The sequence below is a fragment of the Vanessa tameamea genome, chromosome 31, assembly GCF_037043105.1.
Source record: "Vanessa tameamea isolate UH-Manoa-2023 chromosome 31, ilVanTame1 primary haplotype, whole genome shotgun sequence".
Taxonomy (NCBI): Eukaryota; Metazoa; Arthropoda; class Insecta; order Lepidoptera; family Nymphalidae; genus Vanessa; species Vanessa tameamea.
The window spans coordinates 3,552,729-3,575,591 of NC_087339.1; the positions used below are offsets into that span (position 1 = coordinate 3,552,729).

General features: G+C 33.1%; 3 protein-coding genes across 3 annotated transcripts; 2 read left to right on the forward strand and 1 right to left on the reverse strand.

Annotated features, from left to right (window-relative positions):
- Positions 1 to 2,785: 2,785 nt before the first annotated feature.
- Positions 2,786 to 3,957, forward strand: LOC113391355 (protein HGH1 homolog). The gene has a single exon (XM_026627288.2). It carries the CDS (start codon positions 2,861 to 2,863, stop codon positions 3,941 to 3,943), a length of 1,083 nt encoding a protein of 360 aa, XP_026483073.2. The 5' UTR covers positions 2,786 to 2,860; the 3' UTR covers positions 3,944 to 3,957.
- Positions 3,958 to 6,995: 3,038 nt separating this feature from the next.
- On the reverse strand, positions 6,996 to 14,115 carry LOC113391357 (gametocyte-specific factor 1-like). Its single transcript, XM_026627293.2, has 4 exons — positions 13,889 to 14,115; positions 10,067 to 10,242; positions 8,533 to 8,661; positions 6,996 to 7,144 (listed from the first exon to the last, which is right to left on the reverse strand). Exons 2-4 carry the CDS (start codon positions 10,238 to 10,240, stop codon positions 7,010 to 7,012), a joined length of 438 nt encoding a protein of 145 aa, XP_026483078.1. The 5' UTR covers positions 10,241 to 10,242; positions 13,889 to 14,115; the 3' UTR covers positions 6,996 to 7,009.
- Positions 14,116 to 14,848: 733 nt separating this feature from the next.
- LOC113391354 (inactive peptidyl-prolyl cis-trans isomerase shutdown-like) lies at positions 14,849 to 22,174 on the forward strand. Its single transcript, XM_026627287.2, has 6 exons — positions 14,849 to 14,976; positions 16,132 to 16,248; positions 17,227 to 17,375; positions 18,284 to 18,399; positions 20,564 to 20,766; positions 21,303 to 22,174. The coding sequence occupies exons 1-6, from the start codon at positions 14,924 to 14,926 to the stop codon at positions 22,048 to 22,050; spliced, it is 1,386 nt and encodes a 461-aa protein (XP_026483072.2). The 5' UTR covers positions 14,849 to 14,923; the 3' UTR covers positions 22,051 to 22,174.
- The last annotated feature ends 689 nt before the right edge of the window (positions 22,175 to 22,863 follow it).

Sequence of the window (22,863 nt, forward strand, 5' to 3'; positions counted from 1 at the left end):
AAATTTTTCATAGTTTGCTTAACAAAAATAATGCACATTTAATAAACTTAAAAAAATACGTGTACATATTTTTAATCTTTCTAAATGTCACTCGATTAAAACAATATTTTATCTGTGCATAATATTGATACTTTTTTATTTAACTATAACAATGCTTATTAAAACATAATTCATAATAAATGTTACATACATTATATGTAAATAGATTTACGATTCAGCACCTTTTGACTTTGTAGTGAATGATAGATTTAAATTATATTGTATGCAAAAAAACTCCAATGTTACGCGATGAAGCTTGAAGTGTGACTCTTTCAAAACCAATTTAAAAATTGTACTGCATACCAGAGACTACAAAAAGCCCATAGCTTTAGCGATAAATATCTGTTGAATCAATAAATAATACAATTATTTAAACGATTTGTATTTTGATGACAATGACACAAACGTCAGTCTTTTGCCGAAATACATTTTCCCGCCCAAAATTTCAATACGTATGTTTTTGACTAGTAAAATCAAACTCTCAACAGCTGATAACTATTTTGAATTAAATTATCTCAATTTCACTGTCTCATTGGTATAATAGCTGGTTCAAAACCCGAATCAATCCAATACGCGGAGTTAAGAAGTCAAGTTGCACTCCGAAACAAATATTAAAGGACGATTTAAATCAGACGCGTCACATCGAATCGTGTTTATATGTAGTAAAGTAAATAAAATGTTTACACTATATTAAGAAATAGGAACACAATTGACTGCAATCGTTTTGCCACCGCGTACAAGCGTTCCATGCAAATATAGACTTTAACTATTGTGTGATTAAATTTACTTTTGCAAAATGCGCTGTGGTAAGATTCTATGCGACGCGTTTGATATAAATCGCAACTAAGACGTCACACAGGATAGCATAAGTCAGGGTTTTAATTGTTCAATTAGTTTTTTTTTTTTTTTGTAGTCGAGCGTTCACTCTTGAAGTGAGAAAAGGAACTTTTTTGACGGCTTTTAATTCGTTTAATTATATCATCGTATATTTTAGTAATAAATTTCAATTCGAATATAGCTTATAACATCTTACTAAAAATTAGTTGTGTTTAGAATAGGTGTGTTTCTCTTGTTTGAATAAATAAATTCACATTGCAGTTTTTTTATTAAATATATTTTACCAACTCAATTCCATAACCCATCTATACTATATTCCAAACATAAGAGAAAAAAAGCCAAAAAACAACATTTGACAGCAAATTGACACGATATCATTAGATCGAGCTTAATACATCTATGATATTCACTATGGATTTGTGAAAAAAATACGTTTTGAACCTCGACGAAACTTATCGGAATTAAAATTAAATCGCATATAAGTAGTTATAAATATAGATAAATAAAGATATATTAATCATAAACTCTTAGTAGTGTACAATATAGCTGAGTTATTAGCAAATCGCATGAAATACTTAACTCAAGTTTTGCTTATCTTTGCGATTGGAATAGGCTATACGTGACGTTTTACGCGCGTTTTTGATACGTGACAAGACGCTTCGCCACAGAACTACATAGAAAATCACACCGTACGCGACAAACACGCTGAAGTTCGCGTGACATGCAACGCTAATGGGTTATGACACTAATACTCAAAGCCTAGATATTCATTTAAACTGGATACTTTTTTTAAACAATTGTATAAGTATTTTATTGTTCTTAATATCTACAAATAAACTACCCAAAATTCATAATAGGGTATTAAGTAATGTGCTTTGTTCATGGTTGTTTTGTAACATAAGATCTTTAAGAGGAGACTGGCAATATAGTAAAACTTCTTGGTTGTGGCGAGTGGAATAGGCAGTGGAATATTTTGATGAAAAAAGTAACGAGTATATAAACAAAGAATGAAATAAAAATGCAGGAAATTAATATAAAATAAACATCCAATTAAAACGTCTACATTAAAAGTATCTAAGTTGATATATTGATTTAATTTCTACGGAAGTAAATATATAATTTGAAAAATTGAACATAGTGTTCTTTGGAGACAAATAGTTCTTTTCAGAGCTTAATTCAAATTAATAGTTCTCGACAAAACTATTCATTGTTTCAAATAATTATGTCATAATATATTGTGACTTGTCGATGCTAACGGTGTTACAACGCAGGGCTACAGATCTATAAATCAGTTGAGACAGATGACATTTACTTTCCATGAGTTGAGATGAGATCTATCCTACTCTTTCGTAAGGAAACTAAAAGCTAAATAAGCTAAATTATTTCAGTTTGTGCTTAATACATAATATATTAGGCAATTGTTAGTGTTATAAATTACTACTCTATTATCCTATAGTTTTTAATAGAAACAAAAATTATCCTTTTGCTTGTTATAGTTCGAGAGTGTAATACGTGCATAAAAATATTGCAGTTAATTTTAGTAAAATAAATGATCACAGAAATGAATACCTATTTTAATATTTATAATCATTGTTTACGTGATCAGCCACTGTTAGCTCGTCCTAGCCTAGATTCGATTTTTGATCAATCGCATTCTATAAACGTTACACATCATCTTAAAAAAAAAAAGAAGAGGCGACAGCGTTCATAGTATAAGTTAAAATAATGAGATACATTAAAATTTGTTTTCACATATCGATATAAAACCGTAAATTGCATAATACATGTAAAAAAATATCAAATTTAAAAAAAGCCATAATACTTATCACTAATAACTTCCGATTATTTTACCGGTAATTTTATACCTCATGACGTTCATTGTCAATTATCAAATTTTGATGTTTTCTTTGACAATGACATATTTGTAAAGAAAATATTCCGCACGTTTTATACAAAGTTATTTTTTAAATTAAATTAATAAATCATGGCAAAAGATCCACTAGACGAAATGATACAGTTCCTAAAACCGCAAGCACGAATTGACTTAAAGCACATTGCTTTGGATCATTTACTGGGTCTGTCTGGTACAGAGGACGGAATTAATGTTTTGTTAAAGAACGAAAAAATTATACAGAGTATCATTGAATTAACTAATGATAAAGTGGATGAAATTAACAAAAACGCGTTACTATTACTTGTTAATGTTACAGCAAACACAACAGGCGCTTCTGAGATAATTAAATACAAACCGTCTTACAAAAATGTCATTGAAATATTTATAGGTTATGTTCTCGATCAACAAAAAAAAGACGCGGACGCCGTTTGTATGATACTATCCAATATCACAAGGCAAGAAAATATAGTTGAAGAATGTCTCGACTCATTTATGCCTCACTTAAATGACTTATTAAATGTTTTCGTTAACTTAGATTATAATAAAAAAGGATCGAAATTACATTACTTGGCGCCTATGTTTAGTAATCTAAGCTGTTCCCCAAGAATACGTAAGTGGTTAACAGAAGAAAATCCTTATGTACCTTTACTAAAACTTTTACCATTCTGCAACTATGAACAATCAGTTATACTCAGAGGTGGTGTTATTGGAACAATAAGGAACTTGTCATTTGACACTAAATATCACGACTTCCTCTTAAGTAATGATTTAGAGTTACTTACGTATTTGCTATCACCATTGATGGGTAATGAAGATTATCCTGACGATGAAATGGATAAATTGCCGATAGCTCTACAATATTTACCAAAAGAGAAACAACGGGATGCCGACGTTGATATACGTAAGATGATAATTGAGACGTTAAATCAGTTATGTGCACAGCGTAAAGGCAGAGAAATATTAAGGGATAACGGTGTTTATTATGTTTTACGTGAAAATCATAAATGGGAGAAAGATCCTAACATATTGCTCGCTTGTGAGAATGTTGTTGATATTTTAATTCAAAAGGAAGACGAGGTTGGGGCCGAGGATTTAACGACGGTGGAAATCCCTGAAGACATGACGGAGAAGTTCCAGAAAATGGATGAAGAATATATAAATAGTGTTAAATAAAATAATCTAAAACATATATTACTTTTATTTTGATCATAGAATCCTAATTGAATAAAATAAAGAATATTTTGTTCATAGTTAAGTTAGCTACAGTCGGAAGGCTGAAAAAAAAACAAACATTATTTCAAACTAATTTTAATGTACAACCTACTCTATGTAAGCTTATACATTATTTGTTTCAAGGGAAATCCAAGTCAGCTTCGAGCTGTATGCGTAACTTGCTTATTACAAAAAGATTGTTCAATCAAAATAGTCTTTGTTCAATTATTTACTCCTATTTTTTTTTAAACTCTATTAGGGATTGCCTTTATACGTATGTCGTACCCATCGTTACATGCTAAATTAAATCATAAATGGTTTATCTAAGACTAATTCAGTTTGAGAGACACTAACAAATTCATACATTCAAATTACGGAAATACTCGTAGGTTTACTAAGAGTAGATTTAATAGCATCGGTATTCATAAAATTTAAATTTAGTGTATATTTTAGTGTTCCTCTAAAATTGTGTTAACGAAATACGGACACGTGCCAACATGTCACAAGTATGAAACATTGAGTGTGTCAATTTTCCTCATTAGATCTTAAAACTTGCCTAGTGGCAAAATACATTCTTAAAGCACTTAAAATTCTATGGCATTTTTCAAGTATACGGTTTCCTGGTTGGAATACCAACCAGAAAATTGACGGGATATTATATGTCGAGAATTTGATTAATCTATGATATTCACTATGGATTAGCGAGAACTTGCGTTTTGAAAGTCGACATAACTGTTATCGAAATTTTGAAAGTAAATTAAAAGTAGAAATAAGTAGTTAAGTGTAATAGTGTTGTATTTTAAATAAAATTAAATTAACCATAAACTCTTAGTGCACAGTACATTAACTAAGTTATTAGTAAATCACATGTAATCGTAAATCAAAGGTTTGTTTATCCTTTTTCCTACTTCTATTGGAATAGGCTATACAAGGGATCGATGTTAGGAAAGGAAGGGAAGTGGGAGAGTAGAGTTATGACGGTAACCAATAAATAAAACCATCGTAATATTGACATTTAGATTTAATGAAAGTTTACATTGAGATATCAATCCATAAATTTAATCACTAGTCTGGTAACACTTGAAATGACATATTATACCCACATTTATGGAACTACAAGTTTATTTAGAATAAACTTACATTTAAATAGTATATGACTTTAAATGGACCACAGAATGAACTTAATTATACAACAAATTGCACATTAAAAGCGATATCAATGTATTAACACATTTTCCACATTTAATTTTCAATAAAACTCGAAATTGTCTCACGCACACAAATACATATTATAAGAAGTCATTCACGTCAATAATATACGTCATGGGGCAGCGTACATTCGTCAGTAAATAGATCTATACTCTATCCCGAAAAGCCAAATATACGACATTTGACACTGTCACTGTCAAATATTTTTTTATTTGGCTTTATCCTCTTGGGGTTTGAATAAACTATCATATATACAGCCAGCTCGTTGATACAGCACAGATGAAATTATGTCAAAACTACAGACAAATGAAAAAAAAAAGTGTAATATAAAAATATACATAGCAACAGCTTAATCTCTAGTCTACATTCCTTGTATTCTTAAGTAGCACCCCGGTTTCTTATCCCGCACATTTCAAATACATAGCTTCATTCTAAATTTGATTTTTTTTTTCTTCACAATTGTTAAAAAAAAGTATTCTAAAAACACACCCTACGCGTCAAGAAAATAACGCTAAATTAAAAATAACGTGACAAATTGAAGAATAATTGAAGAACTACTAACATAGTTACGTTAAAATTAGATTAAAAACATACTTAAAGAACAATAAAGATTTTATTACAACTTAAATTACATTTTTTACACTGGCAACATTCTTGAGCTGGTTCACAATGTTTTGTCGTTAATCTAAGCGTAATGTACGAAATACAAATATCACATTAAATCTATGATCTACTTTGTAGGGATAGAAGTTTAGAGACTGGCTCACCACTCTTAATGATCGTCAAAATGAGTCCTTAAAAGATAATGTTACAAAACTCAGATCCTATCCATTGTAATCTTGAATACAACTTTAAATATAGAATATGCTAAGAATATTCTGGTATAAGTGAGATGACGTCCGACAGAGAAGTATGGAAGAAGAAGACATGCTGCGCCGACCCCAAGTAAAATTGGGATAAGGGCAGGAGGATGAATAATGCTAAGAATATTCTGGAATGCACCATCCTTTAGTTATGTACTTAAAAACGCTTATTTTTAAAAAAGGAACTTGCTAGTCGTTTGAATTTAATTCAACTCAATATAAATGTAAAAAATGTTCTTTTTTTTTATATCTATGATAGAAAACAGAACAGTAAAGTAATTATCCAATTTTGATACTAGTGTTTAATTAAAAGTTAATAACATCGAAAATATTATATTTTTAGTTTACCGTTTACCGTTACGTTATATGAAATATATAATTGTTATGAACAACAACAGAAATCAACAAAATCTGAATAAATAAGGCCCAAACCAAATAATTATACATACAAAAAAAAAACTGAGTATTTTTTTTTTATTGGTAACAAGGATTATATTACTAATTTTAGCTCTTTTAGTACCAAGCCACAGAATTATTTTTGTAAACAATACTGAAAGAAAAAATCGCGAGGAAACCTGCGCAGCTTGATGTAATAACCTCAAATATTACCATAAGAGACGTTTACCTAATAGTGGAACATAGACGGACTTTTACTTTGGTACTTTACTTAAACATAAGCATTATATATAATAATATGATAACAACCATAAACAAAGGACTATGTAGGGCAGTTTAACATATTACTCCTGTCAAAATATAAAAAAAAAAAAAAGACTAAGAAATAAAATTTATTCCTTTAAATAATAAACGTCACTGTTATTTTTCATATTTATCAATTGATAGTATTATTTACATTGACACGAACAACAGATAGAGAAAGTTTGTTTTTTAAACAAAATGATATTTAGATGTTGTTTTTTTTTTTTAAATAAATATTATAATATGCTTGGTATGTTTATTCTAGAGGTTTGAAATTTGCAATACCCTGCATCCTTGCCTTCCGCCTCTCGGACGGCGTTGCACCTCTGATCTTTGTAATAATATGTGACCCTTTCTTAGCTGGGTCTGGTATGTAAGATGTTGTATTGAACTGTGAAATAAATACAGGATGTTTAAAATTCAACAACAATATATCAATCCAGTATTTATATACGACATGTCACCTATTTCATGCCTCTAATTAAAGTATATATAAAAATAACGGCAGAATATTAAAAAATATATATTTTTAACATTTGACAGATGTTAGAATTCAAATAAAATTAAGGTCGACCAATGGTCTTAAAGCTTTGGTATCAAATTATTAAGACAGACAAATTCTAACATAAAGCAATTTATTTTTATTGCTCCTTTCTCCTTTCACTTTTGACTATTTTTTATAAAGCATAATTCTGCAAAATACTTGACGCCTGGGATAGTCACATGGTTATTGATTCTGTATTGTATAATGTCTTATAATATACAAACAGACTCAAATGTGCCATCTAACGGTAAACAGTAACATTTGCCCATTGACATGGTCGCTGTAAAATATATTACCATTCCTTACATCACCAATGCTCTACTGACCTTAAAAACCAAGATTATACTTTTGATTCTCTATTAATACTGGGTCACTCTCCCTTCAAACCGGAACACAACAATACTAAGTTTACTATACCAGTTTGACGATAAAATATTTATTTATTTAATGACTTACAACAAACAACACAAACAACAACAACAACCACAAAGTAAACAGAACAAAAGGCAGACTTAATGCCTGATTCTCTGCCAGTCAATCTTTAGGTAAATTAGAAAACCCTGAAGGCGGTAATTAATTACCAACAACACAAAACTATAGAATAAAAGAAACATATTTACTTGGTGGTAGGGCTTTGTGCAAGCCCGTCTGAGTAGGTACCACCCACTCATCAGATATTCTACCTCGAAACAACAGTACTCAGTATTGTTGTGTTCCGGTTTAAAGGGTGAGTAAGCCAGTGTCACTACAGGGACAAGGGACATAACATCTTAGTTCCCAAGGTTGGTGGGGCATTGGCGATGTAAGGAATGGTTAATATTACTTACAGCACCATTGTCTATGAGCGGTGGTCACCACTAACCATCAGGTGACCCATATGCTTGTCAAACTATACTATAAAAAAAAATACATACATATATCTACAAAATAAATATCGACATATACTATCTATAGTAAAAACATATAAATAATACTTCATCACAGATATCATGAGAGCTAGGGGCTCTCTGACAGTATGTCCTCACGTACACGAGTCTTAAAAGTAAATTTAGAGATAGCTTTTCTAATATATTAGGGGTATATTGTTCCATAATCCGACAGCTTGCACGTAGTTAGAATAAGAGCCGAAACCCACTTCAGTTCCAATCTTTGGAACTCGTTCAAAATTAATTTGCAACATTTGCCCCCACGTCTTAAAATGTGAAGTAACTTAAAAGGTAATTAAATTGACTTACATCGTCCCAGTTCTCCTCATACGTGACCACTGGCGGAGGCTGCACTTCCACGGCTGGGCGGTAATCGTTATCCATAACATACATCTGGCTGTCCAACATCTCTCTCTTGGGGCAGACACTCACGTGATACTTGAACAATAATTTATTCGTAAGTATGTGACTGGCCACCACTGAATTTTCATCTCCAGTTCGATGAGGATAAACATCGTGAGGAAGCCTGCACGTGTCTAATTTCAATGAAATTCTGCCACATGTGTATACTAACCCAAATGGAACAGTGTGGTCGAATTAATTATCCCAACCATAACAGGAAAAAAGCCAAATTTGACAGCAAATTGACGCGATATCATTGGTCGAGGGCTTGATTAATCTATGATATTCACTATGGATTTGAAAAAATGGCGCGTTGAACGTCAACGAAACTGTTATCAAAATTTTGGAAGTAAAATTAAAGTGGATATAAGTAGTTAAGTGCAATAGTCTTGTGTTATTTATAAAATAAAGATATATTAATCATAAACTCTTAGTAATGCACAATATGGCTGTTATTACTAAATGGCATAATATACGTAAATCTAAGGTTTTTTTTTCCATTGGAATAGGCTATACAAAACTTCTCCTCAAAGGAAGAAGAGCCCTTAGCCCAGCTGTGGAATTTACAGACAGTTACAGGGTTCGTAATATTTTCTTGCTAAGAGGGGTCGGGTGGCTGGTATTTCACATTTCAACGGCAAGACTCTGCACTTTGCAGATAAATAAAACTTAGATTTACGTTTCCCATGCGATTTGCTAATTATGCTGTACGCACAGTTCTTTGTTAATATATTATTATTTATGTAAATTATAACAATATTTTACGTCATTACTTATATCCACTTTAATCATGATCATGATGACGACCTCCGTGGTCGAGTAGTGTGTACACCGGTTTTCATGGGTACGCCAATCCGAGGTCCCGGGTTCGATTCCCGGCCGAGTCGATGTAGAAAAAGTTCATTAGTTTTCTATGTCGTCTCGGGTCTGGGTGTTTGTGGTACCGTCGTTACTTCTGATTTTCCATATCACGAGTGCTTTAGCTGCTTACATTGGGATCAGAGTGATGTATGTGATGTTGTCAATAAAAAAAAAATCATACTTCTAAATTTCCGAGAACAAATTCATCGACATTCTTTAAGGATATATCGTGACTTATCTAAGGCTATCAATCGCGTGCAACATGACCCGCTGTTCAGAGAGCTACGTCGGCCTTAAAGAGGCCACTCTCAATGTACTGACTTCGTATCTGAACATTCGTGTTCAGAGGATTGATGTAATTAGTAAGAGATATCCTAGGGATCTATGAAATGTGGGGTCCCTCTGGGATCTATTCTTGGTCCATTTCTCTTCCATGATGATACCACAGATAATTAAATCTCGGCCAATGACGTCACATCAATTCAAGGTCAAAGTTTATACACCTTTCCTCTTCCTGCCATTGAAATCGACTCTATAGTTATGTATACATTTATATCAACAGAATTGAATAATAACTCACATCTAGCTCCACGTCATTTACGACATGCGTTGAGTCGAAGGGACACGTAACTTTGTTGCAATTTAGGTGTTGTTTCCTACATTTCTGCAGGTGAATGTGCATACGATAGTGCTCCAACTGATGTGACTTGTTGTAGGGACATGATACCATTTGGCGTGGAGCTGGGTCGGCCATTGCTGTAACAAAAAAAATATATATATATTGATGGTAAGTGGTCACCACCGAACATAGACAATGGCGCTTTAAAATATATTAACTATTCCTTACATCACCAATGCGCCACCAACCTTGGAAACTGAGATGTTATGTCCCTTGTGCATGTAGTTACACTGGCTCACTCACCCTTCAAACCGGAACAGAACAATACAGAGTATTGCTGTTTGGCGGTAGAGTATCTGATGAGTGGGTAGTACCTACCCAAAGGGGCTTGCACAAAGCCGTACCACCAAGATAAATATCTATTTAATCAAAAAGAAATGCACAAGACGCGTTCGTTTACGGAAGGAGAGCTCTGTGCAAGCCCGTCTAGGTAGGTATCAGCCTGTCCTCATATATTGTTGTGTTAATATAATTACGTAGACTGGCAGCGTCGGTTCCAAAATAACGAAATCATTTAAGTTAACTTATTAAAACTAATTAATTCTAAAATGTATGTGACGTTTGATCGATGTGAGTACCAAAATTGACACAGAATTACCAAAACTTTGTATCATCAATTCTATTGTTAATAACACTGAACACATTCCATAACTCTTCACGTCACTGCACATAACTTAATCAGCAGATATCACGCGTGCCAATGTGACACGTTCATGTTAAAGGGTAAATAAGTCAGAAGCCGGCACAAGGAACATCAACATCTTTGTTGGTTGCGGATTGACGAAATAAGGAATGATTAACATTTCTTACGGGACCGATGTCCAAGGGTGGTGGAATTGTTCTCTAAGTAAAAATACTCCTTCAATTCACCATTTTTTTTTTTTTTTATTTGTAATAATTTAGACGTCTTCAACAACATTATTTGTGTTTAATAATGTCTATAATGTCAAATTCCTTTATTCAATATAGAAGCATTACACTTACTTATTGATAGTCAAAAACACTACCACCGATTCGGTAAAGGAAACGCCCTGACCTGAGAAGAACCGGCGAAAGAAACTCTGCGGGTCTTTTTCTTTGTCAAACTAATTAAATACATACATTGTATATGAATAGAAACAGCCAGGAGGCGATCGTTTCATTCCCAAGGTGTGCATCAACCGTAAACTCACTAATTGTATAGTAAGTTTTCGCACAAAAGCATTCCTTAATTTTTTTTTTTAATTTGGCAACAGAAGCGTTTTGAACGCTTTTTTAATCCTGTATATATATATATAAATATTATTTTTGAGTTTTATATATATATTGATATATATATATATTGATACAAACATATATATATATGTTTGTATATATATATTTTAAGTACAAGTATTAGTGTGTCAATATTTGTATTTAAGTTTATGACGGCACCGCCTACCCCGTTGTTTTAAAAATACTCTCTCAGATTGGGTTGTCTGGAAGAGATGGCTAATCAGCCATAAGTCCGCCCATTGTACACACATAAAATAATTGTTTATATTATTGTTTTAGTTTATGAACTGTAATATGTATGGCAGGACAACTGTCAACATTATTTGCAACCAATCACAGTGACTCTGTCATATATAAAGGCGTGAGATCACCTTCGTCGGGATTAGCCATGATTTATGACTTCTGGATGCAATCGGATAACAAGATAAAACGTCAAAATCAATTGTACAATCAATTTACTTCTTCAAAATATAATTAAAATCAGTGTTTAGTCCAAAAATCAAATGAATAGTCTCATTGATCACTTTATATCATAAAATGAATCGAAATTAACAAAAACTATCGTGGATTGCACGGACCAAAAGCGATTCGTCGTATTTGTGGCGCATTTACGATGACGGCTTCGCTTCCCCGTTGAATGCCGCCATTATGTTTTCGCTAACCATCCATACGACGCTTCGCTAGATTTTGACAGTGACGAGCCGTTGTCAAATCAAATAGGCTATTTGACTGGTTTTTAAAATGCATTTTATATTATTTAGTAGAGGTTAAGGAACCCAGTAAAAGTTGTCTTTTTTAAATCTAGTACATATTTGCTGAAAAATATCATAATAAAAATTCCATATTTTAATTTTACATAGCCCGCGAAAACGCTACTTTGACAATATGGCGCTGCAATGGGGTCGGTGACGTTACTTGCCTGTATTGTAATCTGTAGTACATATAATAGGCAAACGAGGTTAATAAGCATGTGACGTCATCATAAGCCCGACCAATCGGGAGCGTTTTGTGTCACGTGACAAACGTTTAAAAAAATGCATTTTTATTCAAGGATTTTTGAATAAATTAATTATTATTTTCAACTTTCATTGATAAATAACCATTTTTAAACTCATAATTTATACTGATTACAATAATTGACACTTTATTTTTCGCATTTGTCAAATAGCCTATTCCGACGTAATTCAACATGGCGCTACGCATGCGCAGTCATATATATTTAAATAATAATAATAAATTTATTTATTCTCTCCCGGGAACATTGCAGTTCATATTCTACATTTGCCTTCATAATAAGTAAAATTGTATGTGGGAGGCAGGAGCTACTAGAGACAAACTAGGTTGCCCTGTACTAAGGGTCGCCTGACTCCATCTGTACAATAGCAACTATTTCCAATGATAATTTATAATATATAAAAAAGGTGAATATAAATATATATGAGCATATTTGTGAGCACATGTGTGTGCATGTGTGCATGTGTGGTAGGTTAAAACCAAGCAGTATGCTGTACTTACAAATCATATGATCCTATCTAATGCCTATTCTTTTTTCAAATTATCAGAGCTTCCAGCATAGATTCAACTCAAATATAGACTTCTGGCTTCTGGCCTACGATGAAATATATAATATATTGCACTATGACAATAGCAATATAAATTACTACATTTATCAAAAGCTCGATTCGCTTCGCTCAAACAAAACAATGTAATGAAGCATCATATTCGCCCGGCATATATGTAGTTAAGGATATATTGTTTAACTCTTCGCCAATTATATCTTTAATATGTTTAAGTATCATATACATAATATGTTTAATTATAATCATACATTTGGCTACTTTAATAAAGTTTTTTTTTAATTATTATTATTTAGGGTAAGCGATTGCTAATCTACCAAATAAATAAAATTTCATGACTAAACACATTTTAAAATTATTTTGAGAATAACTAATTCTTGATTTGGCTAGTAGATAGAGTATAAATTTTAATCTTAGGTAGTTCAAATTTGCTTTAGAGCAACATGGTGAAATAGGATCACATCTGATAATATAAAGGTTCTTCGGATTAGTAGGATCCTATTCCACAGCTAGGCTATGCCGAGGGGGTACCTTTGGAATAGGGGATTTATTTATTTACATAGTATAAAACAAAGTCGCTTGTCGCTCTGCTCGCTTCGATCTTTTTAACTACGTAACAGATTTTAATGCGGTTTTAATCAACCCGTGTGAACCCGGGGCGAGTAGCTACTCACTTATATACGGACTCTAAATTGAAATATTCGCAAGCAGTTACAAATTTTTCATCATAATAATCGGTTTTCTTAGTTTTCTTATGCATTACACAAGCTACAAATTGCTATTGAAATCATTTAAAAGATTTTTATTTTAGTTTAAAGAATATATTTTAAAAATTAGCGTTTTTATTATACGTTACTTTTTATTTCACTAGATAACACGTAAAAATATTTACCTTTAACTGCTGACGATTTTCACGGAAGCCGGTGCGAATTCAGCTTTGTCAGTACCTCGCAGGTGCAATAGGTGATAACTCATATAAAAATATCAATACACATATAGTACAGTACATTCGATCAATAAGTGCATTGGCATAGACTCAGTTAATAATTTGTCTCACTTACTCAACGTCTAAATTTGTCACTATTTATAGAAAAATACCTGCTCTGGATGTATACAAATAAGGGTCGCAACAAGTTAAGTTTGGGGCTGCCAGCATAACAAGAGTTTAAAACAACACTAGAAAATATCGTAGTGAATTTTGTGACTAGACTAAAATTGATATAAAACTATTTTGTCAATTACAATTTACAGTGTTTATTATATATAAAAATAATAATATGATTGCTCATAGTTTTAGATATTTATCAGTACAATAAAAAAAAACAAAAACTTAGAGAAATCTTCATCTATATACCATTAAACCATTCGGTTTTGGAGTAAAAGAATAGAGAAAGGAAAAAAAGCTTCTGAGATGTGAAAAGAATAAATATAATATGTATGAATGAATATAAAATGATTAAAAAACGCTTCATTGGTAGTTTTGCATATAATTTAGATAAGGAATTAAATATTAATTGATTTGTATTAAAACATATTTATTATTAAAACAAATATTTGGAGATTCTGGAGCCAGTTACATATTTTATTTTACAGATTTTTTGTTAGTAAATTATGTTAAGTATTCAAAAAAATAAAAAAAAGTTAAAAAGAAACTACATATTATTCGAAAACATTTTCTTATATGTGATTAATAATTTAGGCTTATAGTATAGGCTTAAAGTGCCAAATGCCATAACTTGTACATTCCACTCTGTATATTGTATTTTTTCAGGGCCGCAATAAAATTACATCCATAGCTATTATATTATATTTAAAAAAAAACAGTGCCGTTGACAGATTACAAATAGTAAATACAAATTTTCGTGTTTGTTATAATATTTTGTAAGCCGATAACCTATAGAAATATTATTATAGAATTTAATTTAATATGGAAGAAGTTTTTAAAGATCCCGTTCAACTTTCTTCAGGAGTGAAACTAAAGTAAGTGTCATAATATTTACTTAATTTTTGCTTTTCACAGAATCTGGGAAATTTGCGAATAATTTTCTAAATATTCACAATATATTATTTGAATAAGATACATAAAAAAAAAAAATTAAAACTAAAATATCTCATTTATAAAAAAAAAAAAAACATTTTTAATTTTTTATATCTGGAGGACATTTTGTAAGGACACTGAGCATAATGCCAAGATGAAAGTGGCGGTGCTTATACATTTGCTTTCTATAAAACAATATATAAACTTACACCTAACAACTAAATGAAGATACCTGTATTATTTTAAATTATATATTTTATTTAAATGGACACACAATTTTTTTATATTGTTTCTTATATTTAAAAATATTAATGATTTCCATGGATATATGTTTATTGTATAGTTGCTATCAGACCCAACTTCCCCTGGGTATTCATAATATACATCCCTGTCAATTGGTTGGCAATAATATTTTGTGACAACATTAAAAAATATCATCATAATTCAGATAATTTACACAAAATTCTCATAAATTATACACCCAAACCTTCCTCATGAATCACTTTGTCCATTAATGAGAACCGCATAGAATCTGTCGAGTAGTTTTTTAATTTTTAGGGCGTACAAACACAGTGGGTAAACTTTATTGTATATTATGTAGTCATAAATCATATTAATATCATATAAATACTTTCATGTGATATATTAATTACATTATTTTTTAAAATATGTGCAGCCTGTGGGCTCATTATACACAAAAATCGTACAGTGCCCTTTGAGTACAATATAACAATGCATTCAGGGTGCTGATGGAACTGCTGTCTTTTTATAGTGCATCGGGAATGTTCGCAGAGTATTGGGTTGATAGTTTCATATGCAACAATGCATAAAAGATGCGCATCCCTATTGCGTAAAGTCAGTGGCAGCACCAACAGCATACTTAGCATGATCCCCAGCAGACTTGACTGCTTGTATATCAATAATTGTTGTGCAATCTCTAACGAAATGGTGCAGAAGTGATTATTAAGAGATTTTTTCTTCTTTAGTGTTATTTATTGTACTAACACTGGGATAAGATAATCTTTACTAACAAAATGGACATATAGTCTGATATAAATGCTTCATTACTATTATTATTGCAATATGTTTGTTTTCAGAGATTTAATAAGTGGTAACTCGGAATTTCAAATAGATATGGACTTCAAGAAACCGAATATGGGCTTGATGACAAATTGCGATGATGACCTCTGTCCTGATATCGGAGACAGTGATAGGTAATTATATTGATGTGTAATATAGTTATTTAAGTATACATATTAGTGTGTAAATATTGGTAGGTACGTTTAAGAGAACAACACTTACCGAGATTATGTTTTGAAATCTGTCACCGAGATTGGGTTGTCTAGAAGAGAACGCTAATTAGCCAAAGTCTGTTCACAATACATCAAATATGTTTTTTAGTCCTAAGATTCCTGTGTATTATGTTCGTGGTGTACAATAAAGTATATTTACATTACTTGGTGGTAGGGCTTTGTGTAAGCCCGTCTGGGTAGGTACCGCCCACTCATCAGATATTCTACCGCCAAACAACAGTACTCAGTATTGATGTGTTCCGGTTTGAACGGTGAGTGAGCTAGTGTAACTACAGGCAGGGACATAACATCTTAGTTCCCAAGGTTGGTGGTGCATGGGCGATGTAAGGAATGGTTAATATTTCATACAGCGCCATTGCTATGGGCGTTGGTGACCACTTACTATCAGGTGGTCCATATGCTCGTCCGCATATGTGTTTATTTGCCTTTGGTCTCTTGCGGTTGGAATATACTACGAGTTCTTTGGAATGGAAGTGTAACATTATAAATATTTAATGATAATTATATCACCAACCCTTGTAACCCAGCCACTAGACCAACGAGTAGCCATGTGTTCGATATAACGAAACACATCTAAAATCGGATGTCTTCGGAATATCAGATGTCATCGATTCGATGTTGACGGGTAACCGTTTTCATCACATCTAAAAAAACTATGAATAACGTTCTGGTACGTCAATGCATTCAAAGTACGATACCGACTAAACTCATGAAACATTCGTCCTGTCTCTCTTTAACTTTACGGTGACCCGTCTGCGTGAAAGGGATGAAGCGAATGTTTCATCTCTTTCTCACAGATCGTACAATGTGAAGTTAAAAAATGACAGGGCGATCCAAGTATACGTTAATACAGGCAATCAGAGATTTTTAATCCAACAGCGACTCTGAAGATGCATTCAAGAATATAGAAAAGTCAACGGAGAAACAAATGCTCTCCTGCCCGGAGTATCACTCGTTCGGCGATCTCTCGACGAAGATGGTTGATTGTATATCGACTGGTGATGTCAAAATGCTCATCATGGAAGAAGGTATTTTATTTTCGAAGTTCTACTTTTGGCGCGTTATTGAATAATGTTTAAGATGCGCGCGCAGACGTGACATCTACACGATGAATTATCGCTAAACCAGCAATAAATGTCAAGTCTTTACACCTTATCTTGTTTTACAATGTTCGAAATGTATGTTTATTATAAATTTTGAAGATATAACTCTTTATGGGAGGGTAAACCGCTTCGTTACGTAACGCGTTACGGTGCCAGTCTGTCTGGCTTCCCTTTCTCTTACGCATAAGGCAGGCTCCTACTGACCACTTACCATCATGTGAGCCACTTACGCGTTCTTCCTATACCATAAAACACTTTATACTCTAGATTAACTAATAAGAGTCCTCTGGCATAATAGACCCTAGTTTTTTGTTTCTCTCGCTCGAATAACGCAATACGTGTTTCCCCCACCTGATGTGCCGAGAACGCTTAACGCACCGGAATGTCCACTATTAAACCAGCGGTGTTCTCCGTCACTTCGGCGGTTGCCACGGGGTCGCTTTCGTGTGCAACCGTGACGGCATCATATACCCTACTCTAACATACTCTTCTGTCGTACTATCTAATATTAAAGATACACACTACCAGCTACAAGTCTAGACCTCCCTAAAATAAGGGTGTTACATAAAAAAGTTTTTATCACATTTTATTTTTTATTGGTCGGTATAATTTTTTTTACGACAAGTTCAACAATCCTCATCATCCTCCAGCCAATTTACACAAAATCTTAAAGAACACACCTAACTCTTTCCCTTGAATCACTCAAGTTAGTTGAAACCGTATCAAAATCCGTTCAGTAGTTTTTGAGTTTATCGTTTACATGCATGGAATATCAAAGACAATGAAATTTAGGCATAGACAATTTTACAAGGATTTGTTAATTATTTTTGTAGGCAATGGTCCGCTGATACCAGTAGATGCGATGGTGACCATCCACTATGCAGCATATTTTGAAAAGGCGAAAATTCCTTTCGATTCCACACTCACAATGAATGGTGGTGCCCCATTGGTAAGTATATGACAGTGGAAACGAGGTTCTGTAACGCTAACGATAGAAACTCTTGATGAATGGGAGCTGCTTTAGCCAACTGGTTAAATTAGCCATCCAATTAAACGCCTAGCCACTTTACGAAACGATGCTGTTCAACCAACGGTCTGAATGACACTCGGCCAATTCATCTTCTGTTCATAAAATATGGACAGTAAACTTGCTTTAGACTCTCCTCTTTTTAAAATTGGTTAAAATGGCTCGACTCTGTTTCATCTTCTTTGTCTGACCCCTAACCTAAAATACTCCGTTCCTGACACATTGTCATTAGTAAATATCGTAATACTTATCTTAAAATTAGTTTGTTTATCGACAATTTCGAAACTGAGTGCCCTGTGAAGTGTTTTCTTAAAAAACACTAGGAGTAAATTGGAGAAGATCATATTGGCTAGGCGTTTAATTGGATGACAGGCAAGCACCACTGAATTTTCATGTGCTTAATTTGTGTTTGTAATTCATCTCGTGCTCGGCGGTGAAGGAAAACATCGTGAGGAAACCTGCATGTGTCTAATTTCAACGAAATTCTGCCACATGTGTATTCCACCAACCGGCATTGGAGCAGCGTGGTGAAAAATGCTCCAAAACCTTCTCTTCAAAGGGAGAGGAGGCCTTAGCTCAGCAGTTGGAAATTTACAGGCTGTTAATGTAAAAAAAAAAACAAATTAATTGGATAGCTAATTCAGCTAGTTGCCTGCGACGGAGCCAAAATATCAATCTTTACGACACTTGCATATGAGAGCATGTATGCATGTTTTGTTTTTTTTTAGTAAAGGTATGCCAAAAGCTTATACCTACAACAATTTGCCGAAGAATATCAAAGAAATAAAATCGCTTCGTAACATCAAAAAAAGTCTTGAAAGCCACATTCTAAAGGGATGTTCTTAAAATTCAATTCAATCTTATATAAAATAACTGAAAATACTAAAAGATGTAACTAAAATAACATAATACCTAAAAACACTATATTAGAGAAAACTTAGAACAATATTAATTATGAATTATATAGATAGGCACTTTATGTAAAATAAATACTAAAATATTTATTTAACATTAAATTAAATTACCTTATTTACACACATATATATTTATTATAATATAAATTATAAACATAATCATAAATAAGTGTATATACAATAAAACTTGGTGGTAGGGCTTTGTGCAAGCCCGTCTGGGTACCACCCACTCATCAGATATTCTACCGCCAAATAACAGTACACTGTTTTGTTGTGTTCCGGTTAGAAGGGTGAGTGAGCCAGTGTGATCACAGGCACAAGGGACATAACATCTTAGTTCCCAAGGTTGGTGGCGCATTGGTGATGTAAGGAATGCTTAATATTTCTTACAGCGCCTTTGTCTATAGGCGGAAATAAATATCTCTAACCGTAAATAGACCATTTAATGGTTAGTGGTCATCATAAAAGTTAGCTCAATAGTATTAAAAAAGTCCTTACATCGCCAATGCACAACTTATCTTGGGACCTAAGATGTTATGTCCCTTGTGTCTGTGGTGACACTGGCTCGCTCATCTTTCAAACCGTTCAAAGTCCTCCCATCACGTAACGTGGGTTTTTTGCAAGCTTTTCGATATTTATATACTAATATTATAAAGAGGCAATTTTTTTTTTGTTTCGGGTAATCCCCGGGACTAATGATCCAATTCTAAAAATAAATTGCTACATGGCAACATTATTCCAGAGTAGATATAGGGTATTATTGTTTATAAGATAACATTTTCTTTATCAATAAATTGCAAACGTGCGAAGCTGGGGTGGTGTTACAGTTCTTTTAATATATAGATATTATTTCTACATTGACTCGGTCGGGAATCGGAGTGGCGTACCCATGAAAGCCGGTTAGACGACCTACCCGTAGTGTACACACTACTCGACCACGGAGGTCGTCAAAATGTATGTCGCTGTGTTTGTGTGAGAGAAATTGACATTGTCACTGCTTTGATTGATAATATTGCCATAATTTACGTTATATTATATTTTTTTCATGAGAAATGTTTTGATACTTTAAAACTCACTGGTCAGTCGAAAGATTCCAACGTAAAAAGTCGTATCTTTAAAATGTTTGCTTTCAGTAAAATGTATTGTATTCGATTTTTTTTTTTTTAATTTAGCGCATGCGATTAGGCAGAGGACGGTTTCTACCAGGTCTCGAAATCGGTCTGACTTGTGTCAAAGGACCGAAGGCTAGGTTCCTTCTGCTGCTGCAGCCGAGGATGGCATGGGGGCTCCAAGGTGCTCCGCCAAGGATTAGACCGGAGCCAGCGCTGTTTGTTATCTCTTTGTACGACGTTGACGACGTTCAAGCTATATCAAGGTAAGTTATTTTTTATACATTTCTAGTATTCTACATTAGTAAGGCGAACGGTTTTTGTATCTCTGCTTGTGTCTATGGCCAGTGATTTCGCTACTATTTACCAAACTGGAAATAACTGGTTTCACATGCACTGTAAGAAAGTGTCACTAATTTGATTTAAGATGCTATGTTCCTTTATTTTTTTAAACTAACTTGGTGGTAGGCCTTTGCTGAGTGAGCCAGTTTAACTACAGACACAACATAAAATCTTAGCAACCAAGTTTTTGGTTGTTATTTCTTACAGCGTCGTTATCTATGGGCGGTGGTGACCACTTACCACCGGGTCCACCTACCTATTACATAAAAAAAAACTTATCTTTCAAACCTATTGTTTGGCGGTAGAATATGTGGTGAGTTAGTGAGTGGTACTTAGACAGGCTTGAGCAAAGCCCCACGACCAAATGAATTTAACAAAAATGCTCTTCAATTTTTTAAAAGACTACGGTTTCCAGTGACATCGTTAATAATACATTTTTATTCGTTGATTTTGCTACCAGGTTCAACGATCTGCCATCGCAGGAACAGAAGAAATACGAGGTTACGATGAAAACAGTGAAATCTCTGCACAATTACTCAAAAGATTTGTTCTCGAAGAAGAAGTACTTTAAAGCCGTCAAGAATTACCAACAGTCAATATCTATACTAAACATATCACAGCCAGAGAACGATCTAGAAAGAGAAGAAGTAGAAAAATTAAAAATCAACGCTTACACAAACTTAGCTGTGTGTTATTATAAATTAAATAAACCCAAACACGTTCTTAATATGTGTGCGTCCTTAGAATATATCGTAGATGTAGATAAACATTGCAAAATCTTGTTTTATTACGCTCGAGGTCACGAGATGTTAGGTAAGTATGAGGATGCTGTTACATATTACAAGAAAGCGCTTAAATTGCAACCGAAAAACAAAGAAATAGGTGAAGCGCTTGCGAATTTAGACAAATATAACTTAAAATCAGCTGATCAGGAAAGAGATTTGTGGCAGAATGCGTTTAAGTGTTCGTCTGCGAAAAAGACAGTCGTCTATGACGTAGACGAGAGTTTCAAAAATGGCGTAACTGACATGTGTCAAAATTTGGCGGGAAACGAAGAATATGCGAAATTCGATTTGCCTCCCGGTTTGACGAAAGATGAGGTCGAATGTATAAAAGATTTGAGTTCGAAATTTGAGGGATTAGTCGTTTTAGAGGAGGGACAGGGGAAAAGGAAAAAGCTTTCCATTGTAAAAAAGTCGCATACATAAATTTTTTATATAAAATATTTTCTATCTTTTCACACATGACGACTTAGTTTTAAATATAACCATAGTCAGTACTCAGTTCCAAACACTAGCAGATAAGACTAAAGCCGAATAAATAAACATCATTTGACAGCGAATTGACGCGATATAATTGGTGGATAGCTTGAATGGATTGAGCAATTATTTATCGTTTTCGGAATTTTATAAGTAAAATTAAAGTAGACAGAATTAGTGTTTTGTTATAGGTAAAGATGTATTAATCAAGAAATCTTAGTAGTGCACAATATATCTAAGCCATTCGAAGATGACACGGGGTATAAAACAAAATGGCCGCATCCTATGAAAGTATATTCGGTAGCTTTTGGTTCAGACGCTGCAGACGGTTTTTATTTTATAATCTGTAGTGATTAACAATAATAGTGTATTGCCTATAATTTATTAGGAATTTTTAACTTTCATTTCGTTGTTGGGGCGGTAGGTTCCTGTCACTTCGTTACTTTTTATTACCACGACGTTGCCACAAAGTACGGTAACGCATTTAAAATACATATGTATATAGAACTCACTCAGGAACGTAGTGCGTATTTTTTTGACATATTTACAGCTAAAATATATGATTTGTGACTTAATAGTCACTTTGAAATTATTTTAGTATTGGTTGATACATTCTGTGTTCCTGTAAGCTTTAAATACTAAGAAATTTATTAGTAGACTGTAGTTTGTTTTTAAAAAACATATCGAAGTCTTTTTATTTTTAACATGAATGCACCTGTTAGTTATTTTTTTTTAAATTGTTTTTGCCTTTTACTTTGTTAG

What these genes read in the sequence shown, in the direction of transcription:
- LOC113391355 (XM_026627288.2), top strand. Translation starts at nt 2,861, where the DNA reads ATGGCAAAAGATCCACTAGACGAAATGATACAGTTCCTAAAACCGCAA.
- LOC113391357 (XM_026627293.2), bottom strand. Translation starts at nt 10,240, where the DNA reads ATGGCCGACCCAGCTCCACGCCAAATGGTATCATGTCCCTACAACAAG. An exon ending in TAAATGACGTGGAGCTAGAT is followed by an intron (nt 8,662 to 10,066) that starts GTGAGTTATTAT and finishes TTATTGTTCAAG; the next exon opens with TATCACGTGAGTGTCTGCCC. An exon ending in ATGAGGAGAACTGGGACGAT is followed by an intron (nt 7,145 to 8,532) that starts GTAAGTCAATTT and finishes TTTATTTCACAG; the next exon opens with TTCAATACAACATCTTACAT.
- LOC113391354 (XM_026627287.2), top strand. Translation starts at nt 14,924, where the DNA reads ATGGAAGAAGTTTTTAAAGATCCCGTTCAACTTTCTTCAGGAGTGAAA. An exon ending in TCTTCAGGAGTGAAACTAAA is followed by an intron (nt 14,977 to 16,131) that starts GTAAGTGTCATA and finishes GTTTGTTTTCAG; the next exon opens with AGATTTAATAAGTGGTAACT. An exon ending in GACGTTCAAGCTATATCAAG is followed by an intron (nt 20,767 to 21,302) that starts GTAAGTTATTTT and finishes TTTTGCTACCAG; the next exon opens with GTTCAACGATCTGCCATCGC.